The sequence below is a fragment of the Gobio gobio genome (assembly GCF_949357685.1).
Source record: "Gobio gobio genome assembly, chromosome: 13".
NCBI lineage: Eukaryota > Metazoa > Chordata > Actinopteri > Cypriniformes > Gobionidae > Gobio > Gobio gobio.
The window spans coordinates 19641885-19667787 of NC_137106.1; the positions used below are offsets into that span (position 1 = coordinate 19641885).

General features: G+C 38.5%; 1 protein-coding gene across 11 annotated transcripts in view; it reads left to right on the top strand.

Annotated features, from left to right (window-relative positions):
* Window positions 1-25903, top strand: part of gphna (gephyrin a) — a 148269-nt gene that overhangs the window by 116663 nt on the left and 5703 nt on the right. For all 11 annotated transcript variants that reach the window (XM_079833154.1, XM_079833162.1, XM_079833159.1 and 8 more), the window contains 3 exons: window positions 23226-23284; window positions 23746-23899; window positions 23992-24113. In XM_079833154.1, coding sequence (XP_079689280.1) covers window positions 23226-23284; window positions 23746-23899; window positions 23992-24113 — 335 coding nt within the window. The remainder of the gene's footprint in view (window positions 1-23225; window positions 23285-23745; window positions 23900-23991; window positions 24114-25903) is intronic.

The window sequence follows — 25903 nt, forward strand, 5'->3', positions numbered from 1 at the left end:
AACATAAAAGGACTATGTCAAAGTCATCTGAATTCACCACATTAACTGCAGCAGTTGGTGCTGCTATGACCACAAACCACAACAGCCACATCTATGAGATCAATTAAATTTATATGAATTTCATGTCAGATTATGTCAAAGGTCAAATTGGAATGAGTTCAGAATACCATTCGAATGCTGATGTTGTTTTATTCTAACACTTCTCTTCATGTGTTTTTGAGCTACCTTAGCTACCGTTTGTGCACCAATCTTATGCACCATAAAACATGCTTTCATTTCAATATGGGTGGTCCAATAAATTCTTTTTAATAAAAAATGTATAAATGGAGCCAAATCACAGAAACTGCAAAGATGATTTTAATATCAGTGTCAGGTAAGAGTAAGATGCGTGTCTACATTTTATGGAAGTTTATTATAAATAGCCACTTTTATAAAATCATGTGAAATTTATGTTTTAATACATTTATATTATATCAGTAAATAATTAATTTAAAGACATGTGCATCATACGTGATCTTGGCAAACACATCACATGACGTTTTTATTTTAAGTGATAGTTATTTGTGATAGCCTATATGAAAGGGTTAAATTATGATCAAAAGAGAAAGGCACACACACACACACACACACAATGATAGAGTGAGAGTGAGGGGGAGGGGAAGGACTGAGAGAAAGGCACACACACAAACTCACAGGGTGAGAGAGAGACCCCCCCCACACACACACACACAGATAGAGAGGGGGAAGGGGAAAGACAGGCAGATGGCATTCCATAGACTTAATGGTTTGTATACTGTAAAAACTGTACATTCTATCCCCCTACACTACCCCTAAGCCTACATATCACACACACACACACACACACACACACACACACACACACACACACACACACACACACTACCCCTAAACCTACCATCACAGAAAACATTCTGCATTTTTACATTTTTATTAAAAAATTGTTTAGTATGCTGTTAAAGCTATTTTTATTTACGGGGACACATGAAATGTCTTCATAAACCATGATTATGTTGTAATAAACACCCCTCCAACACACGCATTTCTGAGGCTTTGCCCATTTCCACTGACTGACATCTCTGATGTGTGTGTTGAGTTTCAAGCAATTTCAAGCATGCTAAGAGAAATTATACAAATATTCACGTTCAAACCAAAATATCTGACTTCCTGTTGGTCAGAGCTAATGACTGTAAAGTAAAAAATTAACTAATTAATCACATTTTTTTCTGTAATTAATCACGATTAATCGCAAGTTTTTAATATTTTAAGTTTGTAATATTTTGATATTGTAATAATTTCAGTTACTCTCCAAATTAATTTAGAAACAATTTAAAGACAGCATATTGTAAATATGTGTTGTATTGTCATTTTTTATGAATGAAGACCAGTATCACTGATACTAAATTCTCTATGAAACATTAATGACGTTACATTACAGTATAACTGAAAGCTCCCAATTTCAACATTTATTAGTCTTTAAAAAACAACTTTTAATTTAAGTGAACTTAAAAAAATCTTTACATAAACCCAAAATAATAAATGTTATATTTACCCATGGCCTTCCCTGTTATACAGAAATGTAATAGTTATCAAACCTTCCTTAACTGCATAAATAATAAATGAAATATAGATGAATCATCATTAAAGCTACAATTTTCTCTGTTCCCGTTGTTCTTTGATGAACATTAATGACAGGCATCATCAGTGCTCCTGTCACTTTAAGAACAACCGCGGATCTCACGCGCGGTCCCGCGCATCTCATTTCCTCACAACTCTTTAAAGTTCATTTAAGACGTTATTTAACTAATTTAAGACAGTATGAGAATACTCAAAATCCTCTGTGTTATTGTTTGTTCAACAGCAAAAGAGAACTCGATGTGAGCAGGAAACTGACGCGAGTCTATCTATGCGTCGAGTGTGTGTGTGTTTGTGTGTGTGTGTGTGTGTGTCAGTGTCCCTTGATTAGCTGACATGAGACGCATCCACACAGACAGGACACTGACACACACACACACACACACACACACAGACAGGACACACACACACACACACACACACACACACACACACACACAGACAGGACACTGACACACACACACACACACACACAGACAGGACACTGGCATACAGCGCGCGCTCTTGTGTCTTGTCGCGCTTGGAAGCATTTACATGAATAGGAGCGTGATCATGTAACGCTAAGCAAAAATGGATATAAAAACGGACGCTGTGTTATTTGCATTAAATATTTTTAATGCGTTAAGCTTCCGTTTCACGTTGACCGAGTTTGGTGGAGATTGAATAAATCGCCTACGAGGAGAACGTAAAAACTCAGAAACTGAATTATACAAATATTCACGTTCAAACAAACTTTCTGTGAAAAAAAGACACTTATAAACAGACACTTGTAGAAAATAATGTGAATTTTGTTTTAAAATAAATTTGAACTATGCCAGTAAATAATGAATTTAAAGACAAATGTGTCAAAAGTGATCTTTGCAAACACAGCACATGACCTTAAAGCACATGTATAGAAAACACACTCACACTCCTCTGTTTTAAAAAAGAGTTCTGTCTGAATGAGTACATGGAATCACGGCTGTCAGGTGATAAGATAATTAGTCCAGAGATGTTTTTTCAAGAATTACTTTTTGTAATTGCAATTTTTTTTAACTATCCACTCACCTAATTTAATATATATTTTTGTTATAGCTTATGATTATATATTTTTATTTTATTGCTCAACAGTAGTTCTCATCGCCGATGAGGTCTTTAAATATTTTGAGAAGGTCTTAAAAAAGTCTTAACAAGGTATTAAAATTTACTTCAGGATTCCTGCATATACCCTGCATATGCATCATACGTGATCTTGGCAAACACAGCACATGACGTTTTTATTTAAAATTAGAAAGTTTTAAATTAGTTAAATTAGATTAGTTAAATTAGAAAGTTGTCCGGCTCGAAGAGAACAATATATGTACGGGGACACATGAAATGTCTACAAATGTATGTCCTCAGAAATCACAGAAGCACACACACACACACACACACACACACACACACACACACACACACACACACACACACACACACACACACACACACACACACACACACACACACACAGAGAGAGAGAGAGAGAGAGAGAGAGAGAGAGAGAGAGAGAGAGAGAGAAACAAGGTTTTTTTTTATCCTGCTTCAAAACTAAGACAATGCTGCCATCTTGTGTTCATTGAGGGAAGGGCAGCACACATTCCCCTTTTTTGTCCTTATTTAATCCCTCGGCATGGCAACACCGTTTGAGATATCCAAAATCCGTTCGCATTTTAGCATCTTCCGTATCTTTGTTTCATGTTGACCGAGTTTGGTGGAGATTGAATAAATCGCCTACGAGGAGAACGTAAAAACTCAGAGCCTGAATTATACCAATATTCACGTTCAAACCAAAATATCTGACTTCCTGTTGGTCGGAGCTAATGACTGTAAATTAGAAAGTTGTCCGGCTCGATGAGGTCAATATATATACTGAGTTTGGTGATTGTAGATGAAACGAAGCCCTTCACTTTTGTCAAAAGGTGGCGCTATAGAGCCCCTCATCCCCGCCCGTTTCTGAGGCTTTGTCCATGTGTACTGACTGACATCTCTGATGTGTGTGTTGAGTTTCAAGCAGTTTCAAGCAATTTCAAGCATGCTAAGAGCCTCAGAACAACACTGCTACCTTTTAGTGAGGGGAGGGCAGACAGAGAATAAATATTCAGAAGAAATATATTAAATAAAATAAATATATTGATCTGAAAAATAGTATGATTATTTTAAAGCTATTTGGTTACATTTTAATAAAACATTGTTTTAGTATGTTTTTAAACACACACACATACACGTTGTAATACCAGTGTAATACCCATGTCATTATACAAATTTGTGTCCTCATAAATCACAAACGAGAGAGAGAGAGAGAGAGAGAGAGAAACAAGTTTTTTTTTTTATCCTGCTTCAAAACTAATACAATGCTGCCATCTTGTGTTCATTGAGGGGAGAGCAGCAGACACAGAGAATTTCTGTTCCCCTTTTTTGTCCTTATTTAATCCCTTGCCATGGAAACACCGTTTGAGATATCCAATATCCGTTCACATTTTAGCATCTTCAGTATCTTTGTTTCATGTTGACCGAGTTTGGTGGAGATTGAATAAATCGCCTACAAGGAGAACGTAAAAACTCAGACCCCGATTTAACAAAAAATGTACCTTCAAACCAAAATATCTGACTTCCTGTTGGTCGGAGCTAATGACTGTAAATTAGAAAGTTGTCCGGCTCGATGAGGTCAATATATATACTGAGTTTGGTGATTGTAGATGAAACGAAGCCCTTCACTTTTGTCAAAAGGTGGCGCTAGAGAGCCCCTCATCCCCGCCCGTTTCTGAGGCTTTGCCCATGTGTACTGACTGACATCTCTGATGTGTGTGTTGAGTTTCAAGCAGTTTCAAGCAATTTCAAGCATGCTAAGAGCCTCAGAACAGCCAAAAGATTATTAAACTTTGACACGTTGCCATGGCAACAGTATTTGAAATTTCAGGAATCCATTTCATACGTCTCTATCTGTCATGTTTTCACATTATACTGATGAAGTTTGAAATAAATCTGGTGAAAATAAGATGGTGATTCAAAGCATTTTTGAAAGTGACACACTTCCTGCTGCCAGTTGGTGGCGCTATAACTTTGACTCACAAAAGTCATATCCATGTGATCGGCTTCTTACAACAAACACACGGCTGAAGTTTCATCCAAACCAGTCAATGTTTGCACAAGTTATAACACACTTCCTGTTTCCCTTTTCTCGCCATAAATTCGTTGCATCGCCACGGCCAGACTTTTCGAGATATCAAAAATCCGCTCGCAATTTAGCATCCTGGATATGTTCTCTTCATGCTGACCGAGTTTGGCAATGATCGAAACAATGGCCTCGGAGGAGTATATTAAATTCCAGAGCATGCGTTTTCCGAACAACCCATAATAGCTCACTTCCTGTTGGGCTGACACATAACTATGAGCACGAAAGTTGTTCGGCCCGATGAGGTCTAAATGTGTACCAAGTTTCATACATGTACGTGCAAGTGTGTTTGATATATGGACCAAGTTTTCAGACCCCACTTTAGGGGGCGCTGTCGAGCCCCCCTGCCACGCCCGGGTACCAGCTTCAGCCCGGCTCTGATGGCCGCGCATTCCGACGCCTGTGCGAAGTTTCAAGAGTTTTCGAGCATGTTAAGTGCCCCAAAAGTACCCGAGAAGTCGAAAAAAAAAAAAAAAAAAAAAAAAAAAACAAAGATTAAAGCTGCGAGCAGCGATGACGGGCCCAAGCCGGTGGCACCGCCACGCCGGTGGCATCAGCTTAACTGTGCACGGCAGGCAATATGCATTTAAACAGGAGAATATTTTAGAATCGCTCGAATATGCCACATTTACCGCAGCAACTGGTGCCACTATCACCACAAGCCACACCCATGATGTAATTTAAATCTAGATTAATTTTAATATCATAGGATAAAATAAATAAAAGTTATATTTTCCTGCTCAAAATTTTGTAAGTCCAGAAGGCCAGTATTTAATTCAAGGTGTTTGTAGTTCTTTTTTACTTATTCACACTAAAGTAGGGATGAAACGGTATGGAAATTTAACATCACGATTATAGTGACCCAAATTATCACGGTTATCAATATTATCACGGTTTTGTTCAAACAAGATGAAAGTGTTCAAAAAGAACAGATGCACACACTTAAAACATTTCAACAAGTTTTATATTTGAAATTAAACAAACAACAAATAACTAAAGCAGCTCTAAGCACTTTTTTAAGCTAGATTCTGTGGGATTTCTTTACTTAATGGCCGTCGTCAATAGCAACGCATAACGCATAAATAATAATAATTTGTCGTAAATATAATCTCTAATATTATCTCTGTAAATATATTCTCAATAAATATTCTCATCAGTGTTCAGCTACGATGCATTTAAATCAAGCATATTTTGTGTTAGAGCCCAAACAGTATCCAAGTGAAATAATGCATATCCATATTTCCATATGATTTGACAGTTTATTTTATTAAATATCAAAATGTGTGCATCATACCTGACACCTAGATGAACACTTTACAGTCAGTTTTATGACTGTCATTCTCTTTAAATGCTAGTGAAGTTTGGTAACGTTATACACGTTTCAATGTTGTATGTAACTTTGCAGACGGTCCCTAACTTCGCCAGCGTTATGCCAGTCATATCAGATGCGCTGTGGTTCTGCTGTGTTTTTTTTAAACCATTTTACCTAAATCACCAAAATAATAAATGTTATATTTACCCATGGCCTTCCCTGTTATACAGAAATGTAATAGTTATCAAACCTTCCTTAACTGCATAAATAATAAATGAAATATAGATGAATCATCATTAAAGCTACAATTTTCTCTGTTCCCGTTGTTCTTTGATGAACATTAATGACAGGCATCATCAGTGCTACTGTCACTTTAAGAACAGCCGTGGATCTCACGCGCTGTCCCGCGCATCTCATTTCCTCACAACTCTTTAAGTTCATTTAAGACGTTATTTAACTAATTTAAGACTCGAATATGAGAATACTCACAATCCTCTGTGTTATTGTTTGTTCAAGAGCAAAAGAGAACTCGATGTGAGCAGGAAACTGACGCGAGTCTATCTATGCGTCGAGTGTGTGTGTGTGTGTGTGTGTGTGTGTGTGTGTGTGTGTGTCAGTGTCCCTTGATTAGCTGACATGAGACGCATCCACACAGATAGGACACTGACACACACACACACACACACACACACACACACACACACACACACACACACACACACACACACACACACACACACACACACACACACACACACACACACACACACAGCATACCAGCATAGCCATACAGTTTAAGTTCACCTACACTTTATATTAATAAAAAGGTTTACAGTGCAAATACTGTTGTTGCATATACTGTGCATAAAATTTGAAAACATTTGCAAAAAACACCACTGTATCATTAATTTTTTTTAAAACCTTTAAGTAACCATTTTTTAAACATCTATAAACATTACTTTTACATAGATAGACGGACCAGATATTCCTAACACTTTGGGAATACTTAAGGGTTACTAGTTGTTTTGTAAACTGTCTATAAACATTATCTGGATGGTTATTATAAAGTTGCAACCGATGACTATAATACCTTGTTAAATAGTTTAATAAACAGTACCAGTAAAACGTGGGCAGTACCAGTAAAACATGTAAACAGTACCAGTCAAACATGTGGGTTGTCCTGATACTGTACTTCAAAATGTAACAGTGTAAAAATTGCCACAGAATAAAGTAATTGTTCAAGATCTATTGGTAACTCATAAAAATAATGTCATATTTGCATAAACTGTCTACTACCGTATATATCCCGACACTAGCACATTAAGATAAGCTATGAAAAAAATCATGTTCCTCTGCCTCTTTCTGGTTAAATAATGTTTATAATAATTGTTAATATAGCATGCTATATTAACTATTCCAGGTTATTTATGCATAGCATAAATAATAGTTAGTAGAGCATGCTATGCCACTTTCATCAAAACCTATTACAAAGCTATAGCAATCTCATGTCATTCCGTCTTTTCGAAAAAAAAGTTGCACTAATTGTTCGTTACAAGCAGTATTTGCCGTCAGGCAGGTAACGATAGCTAACATAAACATATTTTTGCTAGCCTACCTGCTGCAAACTTACACTTTTTTTGTACAAGACAAGTAGAGCTATTTTATCCAGTGTAATTTATCACATACCACTATCTTGTTTTTTCTTATCCTCCTCTTCCTTTCTCTGTTTTCTTTTCTGGCTTCCTGAAGCATAAAATTCCGCTTAAAATCCGAAGATTTTGTATTTTGCCGCAGCAGAGATCGCGTGGTTGGCTGGCTGCTGTCAGCGACTTCTGAGAGGGGCCCCTTAAGGGGGATCCCGATAGCAGTGTCATTGCACTTTACTGCATTGACTATCAATGGGGCGCTCACACAGTTTGTCGTTTCATTTTATTCTTAACCTGTCGCTGTCTTGGGGCCCCAGGCCAGCTCGAGGCCCCAAGAAATTGCTTGGTTTGCCTGCCTTGTCGCGACGGGCCTGCACACACACACACACACACACACACACACACACACACACACACACACACACACACACACACACACACACACACACACACACACACACACACACACACACACACACACACACACACACACACACACACACACACACAGAAAGAGAGTTTAAAAAATAACACAACACTGCCACCCTTTAGTGAGGGGAGGGCAGACAGAGAATAAATATTCAGAAGAAATATATTAAATAAAATAAATATATTGATCTGAAAAATAGTATGATTATTTTAAAGCTATTTGGTTACATTTTAATAAAACATTGTTTTAGTATGTTTTTAAACACACACACATACACGTTGTAATACCAGTGTAATACCCATGTCATTATACAAATTTGTGTCCTCATAAATCACAAACAAGAGAGAGAGAGAGAGAGAGAGAGAAACAAGTTTTTTTTTTTATCCTGCTTCAAAACTAATACAATGCTGCCATCTTGTGTTCATTGAGGGGAGAGCAGCAGACAGAGAATTTCTGTTCCCCTTTTTTGTCCTTATTTAATCCCTCGCCATGGAAACACCGTTTGAGATATCCAATATCCGTTCACATTTTAGCATCTTCAGTATCTTTGTTTCATGTTGACCGAGTTTGGTGGAGATTGAATAAAACGCCTACGAGGAGAACGTGAAAACTCAGACCCCGATTTAACCAAAAATTTACCTTCAAACCAAAATATCTGACTTCCTGTTGGTCGGAGCTAATGACTGTAAATTAGAAAGTTGTCCGGCTCGATGAGGTCAATATATATACTGAGTTTGGTGATTGTAGATGAAACGAAGCCCTTCACTTTTGTCAAAAGGTGGCGCTAGAGAGCCCCTCATCCCCGCCCATTTCTGATGCTTTACCAATGTGTACTGACTGACATCTCTGATGTGTGTGTTGAGTTTCAAGCAGTTTCAAGCAATTTCAAGCATGCTAAGAGCCTCAGAACAGCCAAAAGATTATTAAACTTTGACACGTTGCCATGGCAACATTATTTGAAATTTCAGGAATCCATTTCATACGTCTCTATCTCTCATGTTTTCACATTATACTGATGAAGTTTGAAGTAAATGGGGTGAAAATAAGATGGTGATTCAAAGCATTTTTGAAAGTGACACACTTCCTGCTGCCAGTTGGTGGCGCTATAACTTTGACTCACAAAAGTCATATCCATGTGATCGGCCTCTTACAACAAACACACAGCTGAAGTTTCATCCAAATCAGTCAATGTTTGCACAAGTTATAACACACTTCCTGTTTCCCTTTTCTCGCCATAAATTCGTTGCTTCGCCACGGCCACACCATTTGAGATATCAAAAATCCGCTCGCAATTTAGCATCCTGGATATGTTCTCTTCATGCTGACCGAGTTTGGCGATGATCGAAACAATGGCCTCGGAGGAGTATATTAAATTCCAGAGCATGGGTTTTCCGAACAACCGATTATAGCTCACTTCCTGTTGGGCTGACGCATAACTATGAGCACGAAAGTTGTTTGGCCCGATGAGGTCTATATGTGTACCGAGTTTCATACATGTACGTGCAAGTGTGTTTGATATATGGACCAAGTTTTCAGACCCCACTTAAGGGGGCGCTGTCGAGCCCCCCTGCCACGCCCGGGTACCAGCTTCAGCCCGGCTCTGATGGCCGCGCATTCCGACGCCTGTGCGAAGTTTCAAGAGTTTTCGAGCATGTTAAGTGCCCCAAAAGTACCCGAGAAGTCGAAAAAAAAAAAAAAAAAAAAAAAAAAAAAAAAAAACAAAGAATAATCTGAGGAAGAACAATAGGGCTCTGCGCCCTTTCAGGGCTTGGGCCCTAAATAATCTGAGGAAGAACAATAGGGCTCTGCGCCCTTTCAGGCTTGAGCCCTAATTAAAGCTGCGAGCAGCGATGACGGGCCCAAGCCGGTGGCACCGCCACGCCGGTGGCATCAGCTTAACTGTGCACGGCAGGCAATATGCATTTAAACAGGAGAATATTTTAGAATCGCTCGAATATGCCACATTTACTGCAGCAACTGGTGCCACTATCACCACAAGCCACACCCATGATGTAATTTAAATCTAGATTAATTTTAATGTCATAGGATAAAATAAATAAAAGTTATATTTTCCTGCTCAAAATTTTGTAAGTCCAGAAGGCCAGTATTTAATTCAAGGTGTTTGTAGTTCTTTTTTACTTATTCACACTAAAGTGATAGTTTTTTGTGATAGTCTATGATACGAAAGGGGTAAATTATCATTCCGAGAGAGAAAGGCACACACACAAACTCACAGGGTGAGAGAGACACCCCCCCCCCCCCCCCACACACACACACACACACCACACACATAGTGCGCGCACACAATCAAACACACACACACCCAGGGTGAGCCTGAGAGTGAGGGGGGAGGGGAAGGACTGAGAGAGAGGCACTCTGCACATTGAACAAGGTTCACAAGATTTTAAAAACAAAAAGAAATAAAATCTAAATGGTGGGAGAAAGTTTTTTTTATTTCACTCTCTGAAAAAAATATGTTGAATATATTTGAAATCAATATGTGTGGTCCAATATAAAAAATAAATAGAGAAAGTCACACACACACACACACACACACACACACACACACACACACACACACACACACACACACACACACACACACACACACACACACACACACACACACACACACAATGATAGAGGGAGAGTGAGGGGAGGGGAAGGACTGAGAGAAAGGCACACACACATACTCACAGGGTGAGAGAGAGACCCCCCCCTCCACACACACACACACACACACACACACACACACACACAGAGAGAGTGATAGAGAGGGGGAAGGGGAAAGACAGGCAGAGGGCATTCCATAGACTTAATGGTTTTTATACTGTACAAACTGTAAATTCTATCCCCCTACACTACCCCTAAGCCTACATATCGCACACACACACACACACACACACACACACACACACACACACACACACACACACACACACACACACACAACCCCTAAACCTACCATCACAGAAAATATTCTGCATTTTTACATTTTTATTAAAACATTGTTTAGTATGCTTTTAAAGCTATTTTGATTTACGGGGACACATGAAATGTCTTCATAAACCATGATTATGTTGTAATAAACACCCCTCCAACACACCCATTTCTGAGGCTTTGCCCATTTCCACTGACTGACATCTCTGATGTGTGTGTTGAGTTTCAAGCAATTTCAAGCATGCTAAGAGCCTCAAAAACAGCCAAAAGATGATTAAACTTTGACACACTGCCATGGCAACAGTATGTAAAATATCAGGAACCCTTTCGTATGTCTACATCTGCCATGTTTTGTCATTTATACTGATGAAGTTTGAAGTAAATCGGGTGAAAACAAGACAGTGATTTAGCATTTTTGAAAGTGACACAGTTGGTGAGTTCCTGCTACCAGTTGGTGGACACACAAACACACACACACACACACACACACACACACACACACACGTTTGTTTTTGTGAAATGTGAGGACATTCCATAGGCGTAATGGTTTTTATACCGTACAAACCGTATTTTCTATCCCCTTACACTGCCCCTGCCCCTAAACCTACCCATCACACACACACACACACACACACACACACATTGCCCCTGCCCCTAAACCTAGCCCTCACAGGAGACTGTGCAGTTCACTTTCTGTGAAAAAAAAAATTGTTCTGTATGATTTATAAGCATTTTGAAAAGTGAGGACATGGGGAACGTCCTCATATTTCACCCTCTTTTTGTAATACCTGTGTCATACCCATGTCATTATACACATTTGTGTCCTGATATTTAACAAAAGCATGCCCACACACACACACACACACACACACACACGGAGAGAGAGAGTTTCAAAAATAACAACACTGCTACCTTTTAGTGAGGGGAGGGCAGACAGAGAATAAATATTCAGAAGAAATATATTAAATAAAATAAATATATTGATCTGAAAAATAGTATGATTATTTTAAAGCTATTTGATTACATTTGAATAAAACATTGTTTTAGTATGTTTTTAAACACACACACATACACGTTGTAATACCAGTTTAATACCCATGTCATTATACAAATTTGTGTCCTCATAAATCACAAACAAGAGAGAGAGAGAGAGAGAGAGAGAAACAAGTTTTTTTTTTATCCTGCTTCAAAACTAATACAATGCTGCCATCTTGTGTTCATTGAGGGGAGAGCAGCAGACACAGAGAATTTCTGTTCCCCTTTTTTGTCCTTATTTAATTCCTTGCCATGGAAACACCGTTTGAGATATCCAATATCCGTTCACATTTTAGCATCTTCAGTATCTTTGTTTCATGTTGACCGAGTTTGGTGGAGATTGAATAAATCGCCTACGAGGAGAACGTAAAAACTCAGACCCCGATTTAATCAAAAATTCACCTTCAAAGCAAAATATCTGACTTCCTGTTGGTCGGAGCTAATGACTGTAAATTAGAAAGTTGTCCGGCTCGATGAGGTCAATATATATACTGAGTTTGGTGATTGTAGATGAAACGAAGCCCTTCACTTTTGTCAAAAGGTGGCGCTAGAGAGCCCCTCATCCCCACCAGTTTCTGAGGCTTTGCCATTGTGTACTGACTGATATCTCTGATGTGTGTGTTGAGTTTCAAGCAGTTTCAAGCAATTTCAAGCATGCTAAGAGCCTCAGAACAGCCAAAAGATTATTAAACTTTGACACGTTGCCATGGCAACAGTATTTGAAATTTCAGGAATCCATTTCATAAGTCTCTATCTGTCATGTTTTCACATTATACTGATGAAGTTTGAAATAAATCGGGTCAAAATAAGATGGTGATTCAAAGCATTTTTGAAAGTGACACACTTCCTGCTGCCAGTTGATGGCGCTATAACTTTGACTCACAAAAGTCATATCCATGTGATCGGCTTCTTACAACGAACACACAGCTGAAGTTTCATCCAAATCAGTCAATGTTTGCACAAGTTATAACACACTTCCTGTTTCCCTTTTCTCGCCATAAATTCGTTGCTTCGCCACGGCCAAACCATTTGAGATATCAAAAATCCGCTCGCAATTTAGCATCCTGGATATGTTCACTTCATGCTGACCGAGTTTGGCAATGATCAAAACAATGGCCTCGGAGGAGTATATTAAATTCCAGAGCATGCGTTTTCCGAACAACCCATAATAGCTCACTTCCTGTAGGGCTGACGCATAACTTAGAGCACGAAAGTTGTTCGGCCTGATGAGGTCTATATGTGTACCGAGTTTCATACATGTACGTGCAAGTGTGTTTGATATATGGACCAAGTTTTCAGACCCCACTTTAGGGGGCGCTGTCGAGCCGCCCTGCCACGCCCGGGTACCAGCTTCAGCCCGGCTCTGATGGCCGCGCATTCCGACGCCTGTGCGAAGTTTCAAGAGTTTTCGAGCATGTTAAGTGCCCCAAAAGTACCCGAGAAGTCGAAAAAAAAAACAAAAAAAAAAACAAAGAATTAAAGCTGCGAGCAGCGATGACGGGCCCAAGCCGGTGGCACCGCCACGCCGGTGGCATCAGCTTAACTGTGCACGGCAGGCAATATGCATTTAAAATGGGAAAACATAAAAGGACTATGTCAAAGTCATCTGAATTCACCACATTAACTGCAGCAGTTGGTGCTGCTATGACCACAAACCACAACAGCCACATCTATGAGATCAATTAAATTTATATGAATTTCATGTCAGATTATGTCAAAGGTCAAATTGGAATGAGTTCAGAATACCATTCGAATGCTGATGTTGTTTTATTCTAACACTTCTCTTCATGTGTTTTTGAGCTACCTTAGCTACCGTTTGTGCACCAATCTTATGCACCATAAAACATGCTTTCATTTCAATATGGGTGGTCCAATAAATTCTTTTTAATAAAAAATGTATAAATGGAGCCAAATCACAGAAACTGCAAAGATGATTTTAATATCAGTGTCAGGTAAGAGTAAGATGCGTGTCTACATTTTATGGAAGTTTATTATAAATAGCCACTTTTATAAAATCATGTGAAATTTATGTTTTAATACATTTATATTATATCAGTAAATAATTAATTTAAAGACATGTGCATCATACGTGATCTTGGCAAACACATCACATGACGTTTTTATTTTAAGTGATAGTTATTTGTGATAGCCTATATGAAAGGGTTAAATTATGATCAAAAGAGAAAGGCACACACACACACACACACACAATGATAGAGTGAGAGTGAGGGGGAGGGGAAGGACTGAGAGAAAGGCACACACACAAACTCACAGGGTGAGAGAGAGACCCCCCACACACACACACACACAGATAGAGAGGGGGAAGGGGAAAGACAGGCAGATGGCATTCCATAGACTTAATGGTTTGTATACTGTAAAAACTGTACATTCTATCCCCCTACACTACCCCTAAGCCTACATATCACACACACACACACACACACACACACACACACACACACACACACACACACACACACACACACACTACCCCTAAACCTACCATCACAGAAAACATTCTGCATTTTTACATTTTTATTAAAAAATTGTTTAGTATGCTGTTAAAGCTATTTTTATTTACGGGGACACATGAAATGTCTTCATAAACCATGATTATGTTGTAATAAACACCCCTCCAACACACGCATTTCTGAGGCTTTGCCCATTTCCACTGACTGACATCTCTGATGTGTGTGTTGAGTTTCAAGCAATTTCAAGCATGCTAAGAGAAATTATACAAATATTCACGTTCAAACCAAAATATCTGACTTCCTGTTGGTCAGAGCTAATGACTGTAAAGTAAAAAATTAACTAATTAATCACATTTTTTTCTGTAATTAATCACGATTAATCGCAAGTTTTTAATATTTTAAGTTTGTAATATTTTGATATTGTAATAATTTCAGTTACTCTCCAAATTAATTTAGAAACAATTTAAAGACAGCATATTGTAAATATGTGTTGTATTGTCATTTTTTATGAATGAAGGCCAGTATCACTGATACTAAATTCTCTATGAAACATTAATGACGTTACATTACAGTATAACTGAAAGCTCCCAATTTCAACATTTATTAGTCTTTAAAAAACAACTTTTAATTTAAGTGAACTTAAAAAAATCTTTACATAAACCCAAAATAATAAATGTTATATTTACCCATGGCCTTCCCTGTTATACAGAAATGTAATAGTTATCAAACCTTCCTTAACTGCATAAATAATAAATGAAATATAGATGAATCATCATTAAAGCTACAATTTTCTCTGTTCCCGTTGTTCTTTGATGAACATTAATGACAGGCATCATCAGTGCTCCTGTCACTTTAAGAACAACCGCGGATCTCACGCGCGGTCCCGCGCATCTCATTTCCTCACAACTCTTTAAAGTTCATTTAAGACGTTATTTAACTAATTTAAGACTCTAATATGAGAATACTCAAAATCCTCTGTGTTATTGTTTGTTCAACAGCAAAAGAGAACTCGATGTGAGCAGGAAACTGACGCGAGTCTATCTATGCGTCGAGTGTGTGTGTGTTTGTGTGTGTGTGTGTGTCAGTGTCCCTTGATTAGCTGACATGAGACGCATCCACACAGACAGGACACTGACACACACACACACACACACACACACACACACACACACACACACACACACACACACACACACACACACACACAGGACACACACACACACACACACACAGACAGGACACTGACACACACACACACACACACACACACACACACACACACACAGACAGGACACTGGCATACAGCGCGCGCTCTTGTGTCTTGTCGCGCTTGGAAGCATTTACATGAATAGGAGCGTGATCATGTAACGCTAAGCAAAAATGGATATAAAAACGGACGCTGTGTTATTTGCGTTAAATATTTTTAATGCGTTAAGCTTCCGTTTCACGTTGAACGAGTTTGGTGGAGATTGAATAAATCACCTACGAGGAGAACGTAAAAACTCAGACCCTGAATTATACAAATATTCACGTTTAAACAAAAACTTTCTGTGAAAAAAGACACTTATAAACAGACACTTGTAGAAAATAATGTGAATTTTTTTTTTAAATAAATTTGAACTATGTCAGTATGAATTTAAAGACAAATGTGTCAAAAGTGATCTTTGCACACACAGCACATGACCTTCTGTAAAGCACATGTATAGAAAACACACTCTCTCTCCTCTGTTTTAAAAAAAGAGTTCTGTCTGAATGTGTACATGAAATCACGGCTGTCAGGTGAAAAGAATTGTAACTCAAATGTCATTTAGAAAATTATTCCTGTATGAGTAGTGATATAGTGTCATAGTTCATGTCCACATTAACCACTACGTTGTAATACCAGTGTAATACCCATGTCATCATACACATTTGTGTCCTCATGAATCACATTAACAAGCACACATACAGAGAAAGGGAGTTTCAAAAATAATACAACACTGCCCCCTTTTGGTGATAGAGGGGAGGGCACACACACAGCCAAAAACATTATTAAACTTTGACATGTGGCCATGGCAACATTATTTGAAATATCAGGAATTCATTCATATGTCTCTATCTGTCATGTTTTCACATTATACTGATGAAGTTTGAAGTCAATCGTGTGAAAATAAGATGGTGATTCAAAGCATTTTTGAAAGTGACACACTTCCTGCTGCCAGTTGGTGGCGCTATAACTTTGACTCACAAAAGTCATATCCATGCGATCGGCTTCTTACAACGAACACACAGCTGAAGTTTCATCCAAATCAGTCAATGTTTGCACAAGTTATTACACACTTCCTGTTTCCCTTTTCTCGCCATAAATTCGTTGCTTCGCCACGGCCAAACCATTTGAGATATCAAAAATCCGTTCGCAATTTAGCATCCTGGATATGTTCTCTTCATGCTGACCGAGTTTGGCAATGATTGAAACAATGGCCTCGGAGGAGTATATTAAATTCCAGAGCATGCGTTTTCCGAACAACCCATAATAGCTCACTTCCTGTTGGGCTGACGCATAACTATGAGCACGAAAGTTGTTCGGCCCGATGAGGTCTATATGTGTACCGAGTTTCATACATGTACGTGCAAGTGTGTTTGATATATAGACCAAGTTTTCAGACCCCACTTTAGGTGGCGCTGTCGAGCCCCCCTGCCACGCCCGGGTACCAGCTTCAGCCCGGCTCTGATGGCCGCGGATTCCGACGTGTGTGCAAAGTTTCAAGAGTTTTCGAGCATGTTAAGTGCCCCAAAAGTACCCGAGAAGTCGAAAAAAAAAAAAAAAAAAAAAACAAAGAATAATCCTTAGGGGAACAATAGGGCTCTGCGCCCTTTGGGCTTGGGCCCTAATAATCTGAGGAAGAACAATAGGGCTCTGCGCCCTTTGGGCTTGGGCCCTAATAATAATAATAATAATTAAAGCTGCGAGCAGCGATGACGGGCTCAAGCCGGTGGCACCGCCACCCCGGTGGCATCAGTTTAACTGTGCACGGCAGGCAATAGGCATTTAAAATGGGAAAACATAAAAGGACTATGTCAAAGTCATCTGAATTCACCACATTAACTGCAGCAGTTGGTGCTGCTATGACCACAAACCACAACAGCCACATCTATGAGATCAATTAAATTTATATGAATTTCATGTCAGATTATGTCAAAGGTCAAATTGGAATGATTTCAGAATACCATTCGAATGCTGATGTTGTTTTATTCTAGCACTTCTCTTCATGTGTTTTTGAGCTACCTTAGCTACCGTTTGTGCACCAATCTTATGCACCATAAAACATGCTTTCATTTCAATATGGGTGGTCCAATAAAATTTTTTTAATAAAAAATGTATAAATGGAGCCAAATCACAGAAACTGCAAAGATGATTTTAATATCAGTGTCAGGTAAGAGTAAGATGCGTGTCTACATTTTATGGAAGTTTATTATAAATAGCCACTTTTATAAAATCATGTGAAATTTATGTTTTAATACATTTATATTATATCAGTAAATAATTAATTTAAAGACATGTGCATGATACGTGATCTTGGCAAACACATCACATGACGTTTTTATTTCAAGTGATAGTTATTTGTGATAGCCTATATGAAAGGGTTAAATTATGATCATCAAGAGAGAAAGTCACACACACACACACACACACACACACACACACACACACACACACACACACACACAATGATAGAGTGAGAGTGAGGGGGAGGGGAAGGACTGAGAGAAAGGCACACACACAAACTCACAGGGTGAGAGAGAGACCCCCCCCCCCCCCCCACACACACACACACACACACACAGATAGAGAGAAGGGGAAAGACAGGCAGATGGCATTCCATAGACTTAATGGTTTGTATACTGTACAAACTGTACATTCTATCCCCCTACACTACCCCTAAGCCTACATATCGCACACACACACACACACACACACACACACACACACACACACACACACACACACACACACACACACACACACACACAGACACACACACACACACACACACACACACACACACACACACACACACACACACACACACACACACACACACACACACACACTACCCCTAAACCTACCATTACAGAAAACATTCTGCATTTTTACATTTTTATTAAAAAATTGTTTAGTATGCTGTTAAAGCTATTTTGATTTACGGGGACACATGAAATGTCTTCATAAACCATGATTATGTTGTTATAAACACCCCTCCAACACACCCATTTCTGAGGCTTTGCCCATTTCCACTAAAAACAAGCACAGAGAGAGAGAGAAAGGGAGTTTCAAAAATAATACAACACTGCCACCTTTTGGTTATAGAGGGGAGGGCACACAAACAGCCAAAAACATTATTAAACTTTGACACGTTGCCATTGCAACAGTATTGGAAATTTCAGAAATCCATTCATATGTCTATATCTGCCATGTTTTCACATTATACTGATGAAGTTTGAAGTCAATCGAGTCAAAATAAGACAGTGATTTAAAGCATTTTTTTAAAAAAGTGACACACTTCCTGCTGCCAGTTGGTGGCGCTATAACTTTGATTCACAAACGTCATATCCTTGCGATCGGCTTCCTACAACAAACACACAGCTGAAGTTTCATCCAAATCAGTCAATGTTTGCACAAGTTATTACACACTTCCTGTTTACCTTTTCTCGCCATAAATTCGTTGCTTCGCCACGGCCAAACCGATTGAGATATCAAAAATCCGCTCGCAATTTAGCATCCTGAATATCTTGTCTTAATGCTGACCGAGTTTGGTGCCGATCGAAACAATGGCCTCGGAGGAGTATATTAAATTCCAGAGCATGCTTTTTCCGAACAACCCATAATAGCTCACTTCCTGTTGGGCTGACGCATAACTTAGAGCACGAAAGTTGTTCAGCCTGATGAGATCTATATGTGTACCGAGTTTCATACATGTACGTGCAAGTGTGTTTGATATATGGACCAATTTTTTTGTAGGGGGCGCTGTTGAGCTCCCCTACCACGCCCGGGTACCAGCTTCAGCCCGGCTCTGATGGCCGCAGATTCCGATGTATCTGCAAAGTTTCAAGAGTTTTCGAGCATGGTAAGGGCCCCAAAAGTGCCCAAATAGTCGATAAGAAAAATAATAATAATAATTAAAGCTGCGAGCAGCGATGACGGGCCCAAGCCGGTGGCACCGCCACGCCGGTGGCATCAGCTTAACTGTGCACGGCAGGCAATATGCATTTAAACAGGATAATTTTTTTTAAATCGCTCGAATATGTCACATTTACTGCAGCAGCTGGTGCCACTATCACCACAAGCCACACCCATGATGTAATTTAAATCTAGATTAATTTTAATGTCATAGGATAAAATAAATAAAAGTTATATTTTCATGCTCAAAATTTTGTAAGTCCAGAAGGCCAGTATTTAATTCAAGGTGTTTGTAGTTCTTTTTTACTTATTCACACTAAAGTGATAGTTTTTTGTGATAGTCTATGATACGAAAGGGGTAAATTATCATTCCGAGAGAGAAAGGCACACACACAAACTCACAGGGTGAGAGAGACACCCCCCCCCCCACACACACACACACACACACCACACACACACGTGCGCGCACACAATCAAACACACACACACCCAGGGTGAGCCTGAGAGTGAGGGGGGAGGGGAAGGACTGAGAGAGAGGCACTCTGCACATTGAACAAGGTTCACAAGATTTTAAAAACAAAAAGAAATAAAATCTAAATGGTGGGAGAAAGTTTTTTTTATTTCACTCTCTGAAAAAAATATGTTGAATATATTTGAAATCAATATGTGTGGTCCAATATAAAAAATAAATAGAGAAAGTCACACACACACACACACACACACACACACACACACACACACACACACACACACACACACACACACACACACACACACACACACACACGTTTGTTTTTGTGAAATGTGAGGACATTCCATAGGCGTAATGGTTTTTATACCGTACAAACTGTATTTTCTATCCCCTTACACTGACCCTGTCCCTAAACCTAACCCTCACAGGAGACTGTGCAGTTCACTTTCTGTGAAAAAAACCTTGTTCTGTGTGATTTATAAGCATTTTGAAAAGTGAGGACATGAGGAACGTCCTCATATTTCACCCTCTTTTTGTAATACCTATGTCATACCCATGTCATTATACACATTTGTGTCCTGATATTTCACAAAAACATGCCCACACACACACACACACACACACACACACACACACACACACACACACACACACACACACACACACACACACACACACACACACACACACACACACACACACACACACACACACACACACACACACACACACACACACAGACACACAGACACACAAACCCCTTAAAGCTATTTCATTTATGGGACACAGGAAATATTCTCATAAACCATGTTTTCATTGTAATTTGTAGTATATTTTTAAAGCTACTTGGTTACATTTTAATAATACATTATTTAGTATGTTTTTAAAGATATTTTTATTATGTGGACACATGAAATGTCCTCATTAACCACTACGTTGTAATAACAGTGTAATACCCATGTCATTATACAAATTTTCGTCCCTAATAAATCACATAAACAAGCGCACACACACACACACACACACACACACACACACACACACACACACACACACACACACACACACACACACACACACACACGGAGAGAGAGAGTTTAAAAAATAACAACACTGCTACCTTTTAGTGAGGGGAGGGCAGACAGAGAATAAATATTCAGAAGAAATATATTAAATAAAATAAATATATTGATCTGAAAAATAGTATGATTATTTTAAAGCTATTTGGTTACATTTTAATAAAACATTGTTTTAGTATGTTTTTAAACACACACACATACACGTTGTAATACCAGTGTAATACCCATGTCATACAAATTTGTTTCCTCATAAATCACAAACAAGAGAGAGAGAGAGAGAGAGAGAGAGAGAGAGAGAGAGAAACAAGTTTTTTTTTTATCCTGCTTCAAAACTAATACAATGCTGCCATCTTGTGTTCATTGAGGGGAGAGCAGCAGACACAGAGAATTTCTGTTCCCCTTTTTTGTCCTTATTTAATCCCTTGCCATGGAAACACCGTTTGAGATATCCAATATCCGTTCATATTTTAGCATCTTCCATATCTTTGTTTCATGTTGACCAAGTTTGGTGGAGATTGAATAAATCGCCTACGAGGAGAACGTAAAAACTCAGACCCTGAATTATATAAATTTTCACCTTCAAACCAAAATATCTGACTTCCTGTTGGTCGGAGCTAATGACTGTAAATTAGAAAGTTGTCCGGCTCGAAGAGAACAATATATCTACCGAGTTTGGTGACTGAAGATAAAACTAACCCCCCCACTTTTGTCAAAAGGTGGCGCTATAGAGCCCCTCATCCCCACCCGTTTCTGAGGCTTTGCCCATGTGTACTGACTAACATCTCTGATGTGTGTGTTAAGTTTCATGCAATTTCAAGCATGCTAAGAGTCTCAAAAACAGTCAAAGACATTATTAAACTTTGACACGTTGCCATGGCAACAGTATTGGAAATTTCAGAAATCCATTCATATGTCTATATCTGCCATGTTTTCACATTATACTGATGAAGTTTGAAGTCAATCGGGTCAAAATAAGACTGTGATTTAAAGCATTTTTTTTAAAAAGTGACACACTTCCTGCTGCCAGTTGGTGGCGCTATAACTTTGACTCACAAACGTCATATCCTTGCGATCGGCTTCCTACAACAAACACACAGCTGAAGTTTCATCCAAATCAGTCAATGTTTGCACAAGTTATAACACACTTCCTGTTTCCCTTTTCTCACCATAAATTCGTTGCTTCGCCACGGCCAAACCGATTGAGATATCAAAAATCCGCTCGCAATTTAGCATCCTGAATATCTTGTCTTAATGCTGACCGAGTTTGGCAATGATCGAAACAATTGCCTCGGAGGAGTATATTAAATTCCAGAGCATGTGTTTTCCGAACAACCCAAAATAGCTCACTTCCTGTTGGGCGAAGTTTATGACTATGAGTGCGGAAGTTGTTCGCCCCGATGAGATCTATATGTGTACCGAGTTTCATACATATACGTGCAAGTGTGTTTGATATATAGACCAAATTTTAATAGGGGGCGCTGTTGAGCTCCCCTACCACGCCCGGGTATCAGCTTCAGCCCGGCTCTGATGGCCGCAGATTCCGATGTATCTGCAAAGTTTCAAGAGTTTTCGAGCATGGTAAGGGCCCCAAAAGTGCCCGAATAGTCGATAAGAAAAATAATAATAAGAATCCTAAGGAAAACAATAGGGCTCTGCGCCCTTTCAGGCTTGAGCCCTAATAATCCTAAGGAAAACAATAGGGCTCTGCGCCCTTTCAGGCTTGAGCCCTAATAAAACAAGATACACAACATACAAACACTTTTAAACAGGAACATGAATGAATGTCCAGTGTCGTTCATTAGTATACATTGTCTCAGTCTGGTTGGTTATGAATTACAGGGTACAGAGGAGCTGGAGGTGAGGATCCTGGTTCAGGCCCGTCCAGGGCAGGATATCAGGTAAGTGGGACTGTAGTTTGCTTCCTCAAAACAAATTTAAAAAAATAATAATTAAACTAACCTTTTACTTTTTTTTTTATTTTTACTGTTTTTCCATCCCAACTCTTTCCCCACCAGCATTTTTTTTTTAAGTTTCCAGTCACCACCATAATTTGATAATTTTCACAAACATTGAATGGCCCCCAGAATATTTTGTTATATGAATATTTGAACGTGCAATATATCAAAAGAAAGAACAGCATTTATTTGAAAAATATTTTTTGTAACATTATAAATGTATTTACTATTACTTGTATTCAATTGAATACATCCTTGCTGAGAAAAGGCTGTAGTGTATGTGTATATATATCATGTTTTGATGCTTGATGTGAATATTCTTAATCAGGCTAATTTGTTTAAAATAATAAGCGGGTAACATAAAGGCTGATGTTAGTCTATTTTCTTGCTTGTGTCACGCACAGGCCTATAGGTCATGATATCAAGCGTGGAGAGTGTGTTTTGGCTAAGGGCACTCACATGGGTCCATCTGAGATCGGCCTCTTGGCTACTGTAGGAGTCACAGAGGTGGAGGTGCAGAAATTCCCAGTTGTAGCAGTCATGTCCACTGGCAATGAGGTAGGGCTTGCTTGTGTCTGTTGCTTTATTCTCTTTTGCTCATGGTAATTTAAAACCTGTTTGAACGTGTTTATGTATTCTTATGTGTCCAGTTGTTAAACCCTGAGGATGACCTCCACCCAGGCAAGATCAGGGACAGTAACCGATCCACACTGTTGGCCACCATTCAGGAGCACGGCTATCCCACCATCAACCTCGGCATCGTCGGAGACAAGTCAGCATCCCTCCCTTACCGCCCACACACACGCACACGCACCCACACACACACAGTCAGCTTTGCACATGTCTAAATCTTTCCAACCTCAGCATTCCTCTGAAACTCTGAAATCAGCTCATATATTAGAATCGATACAGGATCATACAACGTCTCAGCAGAATTTACTGAAAGACAGCACTTCCTGCAGTCCTCTGAAGTATTTTTCCACCATTATTTGTATTCACATACATATACTGTAAGTATGTATACTGTTTAAGAAGCAACTACAAACGTTGAAAGTATCAGTGATAAGTGATTAAAAACAAATTTGACTGAAGTATTCAATGCATTTAGTATAAATATAAAATATAACAAGATATTGTGTATTTCAAAATGTATTATTTATTGTTTATGTAATTCTGCTGACATATCCAATGAAGTCTATTCAAAAAGAGGATGTTTTATTTTTTTCAGTTGAAGTGTGTTATGAAGTTCAAAGGTTGGGGTCCGTAAGATTTAAAAAAAAATCTTATGCTCACCAAGGCTGCATTTATTTGATCAAAAATAAAGTAAAAACACTAATATTGTGAAATAGTATGGCAGTTTAAAATAAGTATTTTCTATTTTAGTATATTTTAAAATTTTATTTATTCCTGCGATGACAAAGCAGCCATTACTCCTATTTTCAGTGTCACATGATCCTTCAGAAATCATTTTATTATGCTAATTTGCTTCTCAAGAAACATTTCTTATTATTATCAATACTGAAAACAGTTGTGCTGCTTAATATTTTTGTGCAAACTGTGATACATGCTTTTTTTTCTTATATGAATAGAAATAAAAAAAACAGCATTTATTTGAATCTTTTATAACAATGTAAAAAAGATTCAAATAAATCTTTTGCAACAATGTAAAAGTCTTTACTGTCACGTTTGATCAATTAAATGTGTCCTTGATGAATAAAACGATTACATTCAGGTTATTGCTTGCATTTCAATTTGCACTAGTAACAGTGTAACATCAGGTTCACACATACTCCATTAGCAGTACGTATGCAGTTCAGAAGCAGCACGGGCTCATGTGCTTTTACATATGACGTGTTTGCAGTGCACAACTTATACCACAAGCACCACAGTTCTTTTTTTTAATCAAAAAGTTGTTACTGGAAATGTTTTTTTTAGCATTGTAATTATCTTTGTACACAGTACAGTTATACAATTCTTCATAGACATATTCACGTTTAAATGCACTAAATTTAAACAACATATTATTAAATTCCTTACTTCTAGATTTATATATTAAGTTGCTCATTTAAACATAATTTTCTTTTTAAAATAAATCGCAAACATTTTAATTTAAAAGTTAAAATTGACTAAACAGCCAACTCTCATTCCCTTTCTTTTGGATTTAAATCTTCATACAAGAAATGCGGGTCATAAAGAACTTTGTTTTTCCACCTCCACGAAGAGACGATGTTGCCTTGTTTATCTAAATATGAGGTAAGGTGTAGCCATGTGTTGACTGTGAAACACAGTGGATCTTAATTATATGCCTTTATGGTGAAATGACTACATTTTCGTGTCAATCCATGTTTTATGCGAACAATACACTGTCACTTTAATTCAACGAGTGCAGCACAGCAAAAATAAGCTCGAAAACGATGGCTGCATACGCACCACTCCTGAAATGCATTGCCACACCACATCCGTGTGCCATGTGAATGCTGTAATCTGTTAACAAGGGCATGGGGGAAAAAAAGTATGTGTGAACCTGGTGTGAGCAAACATTTTACACTTAACTGGCATAGA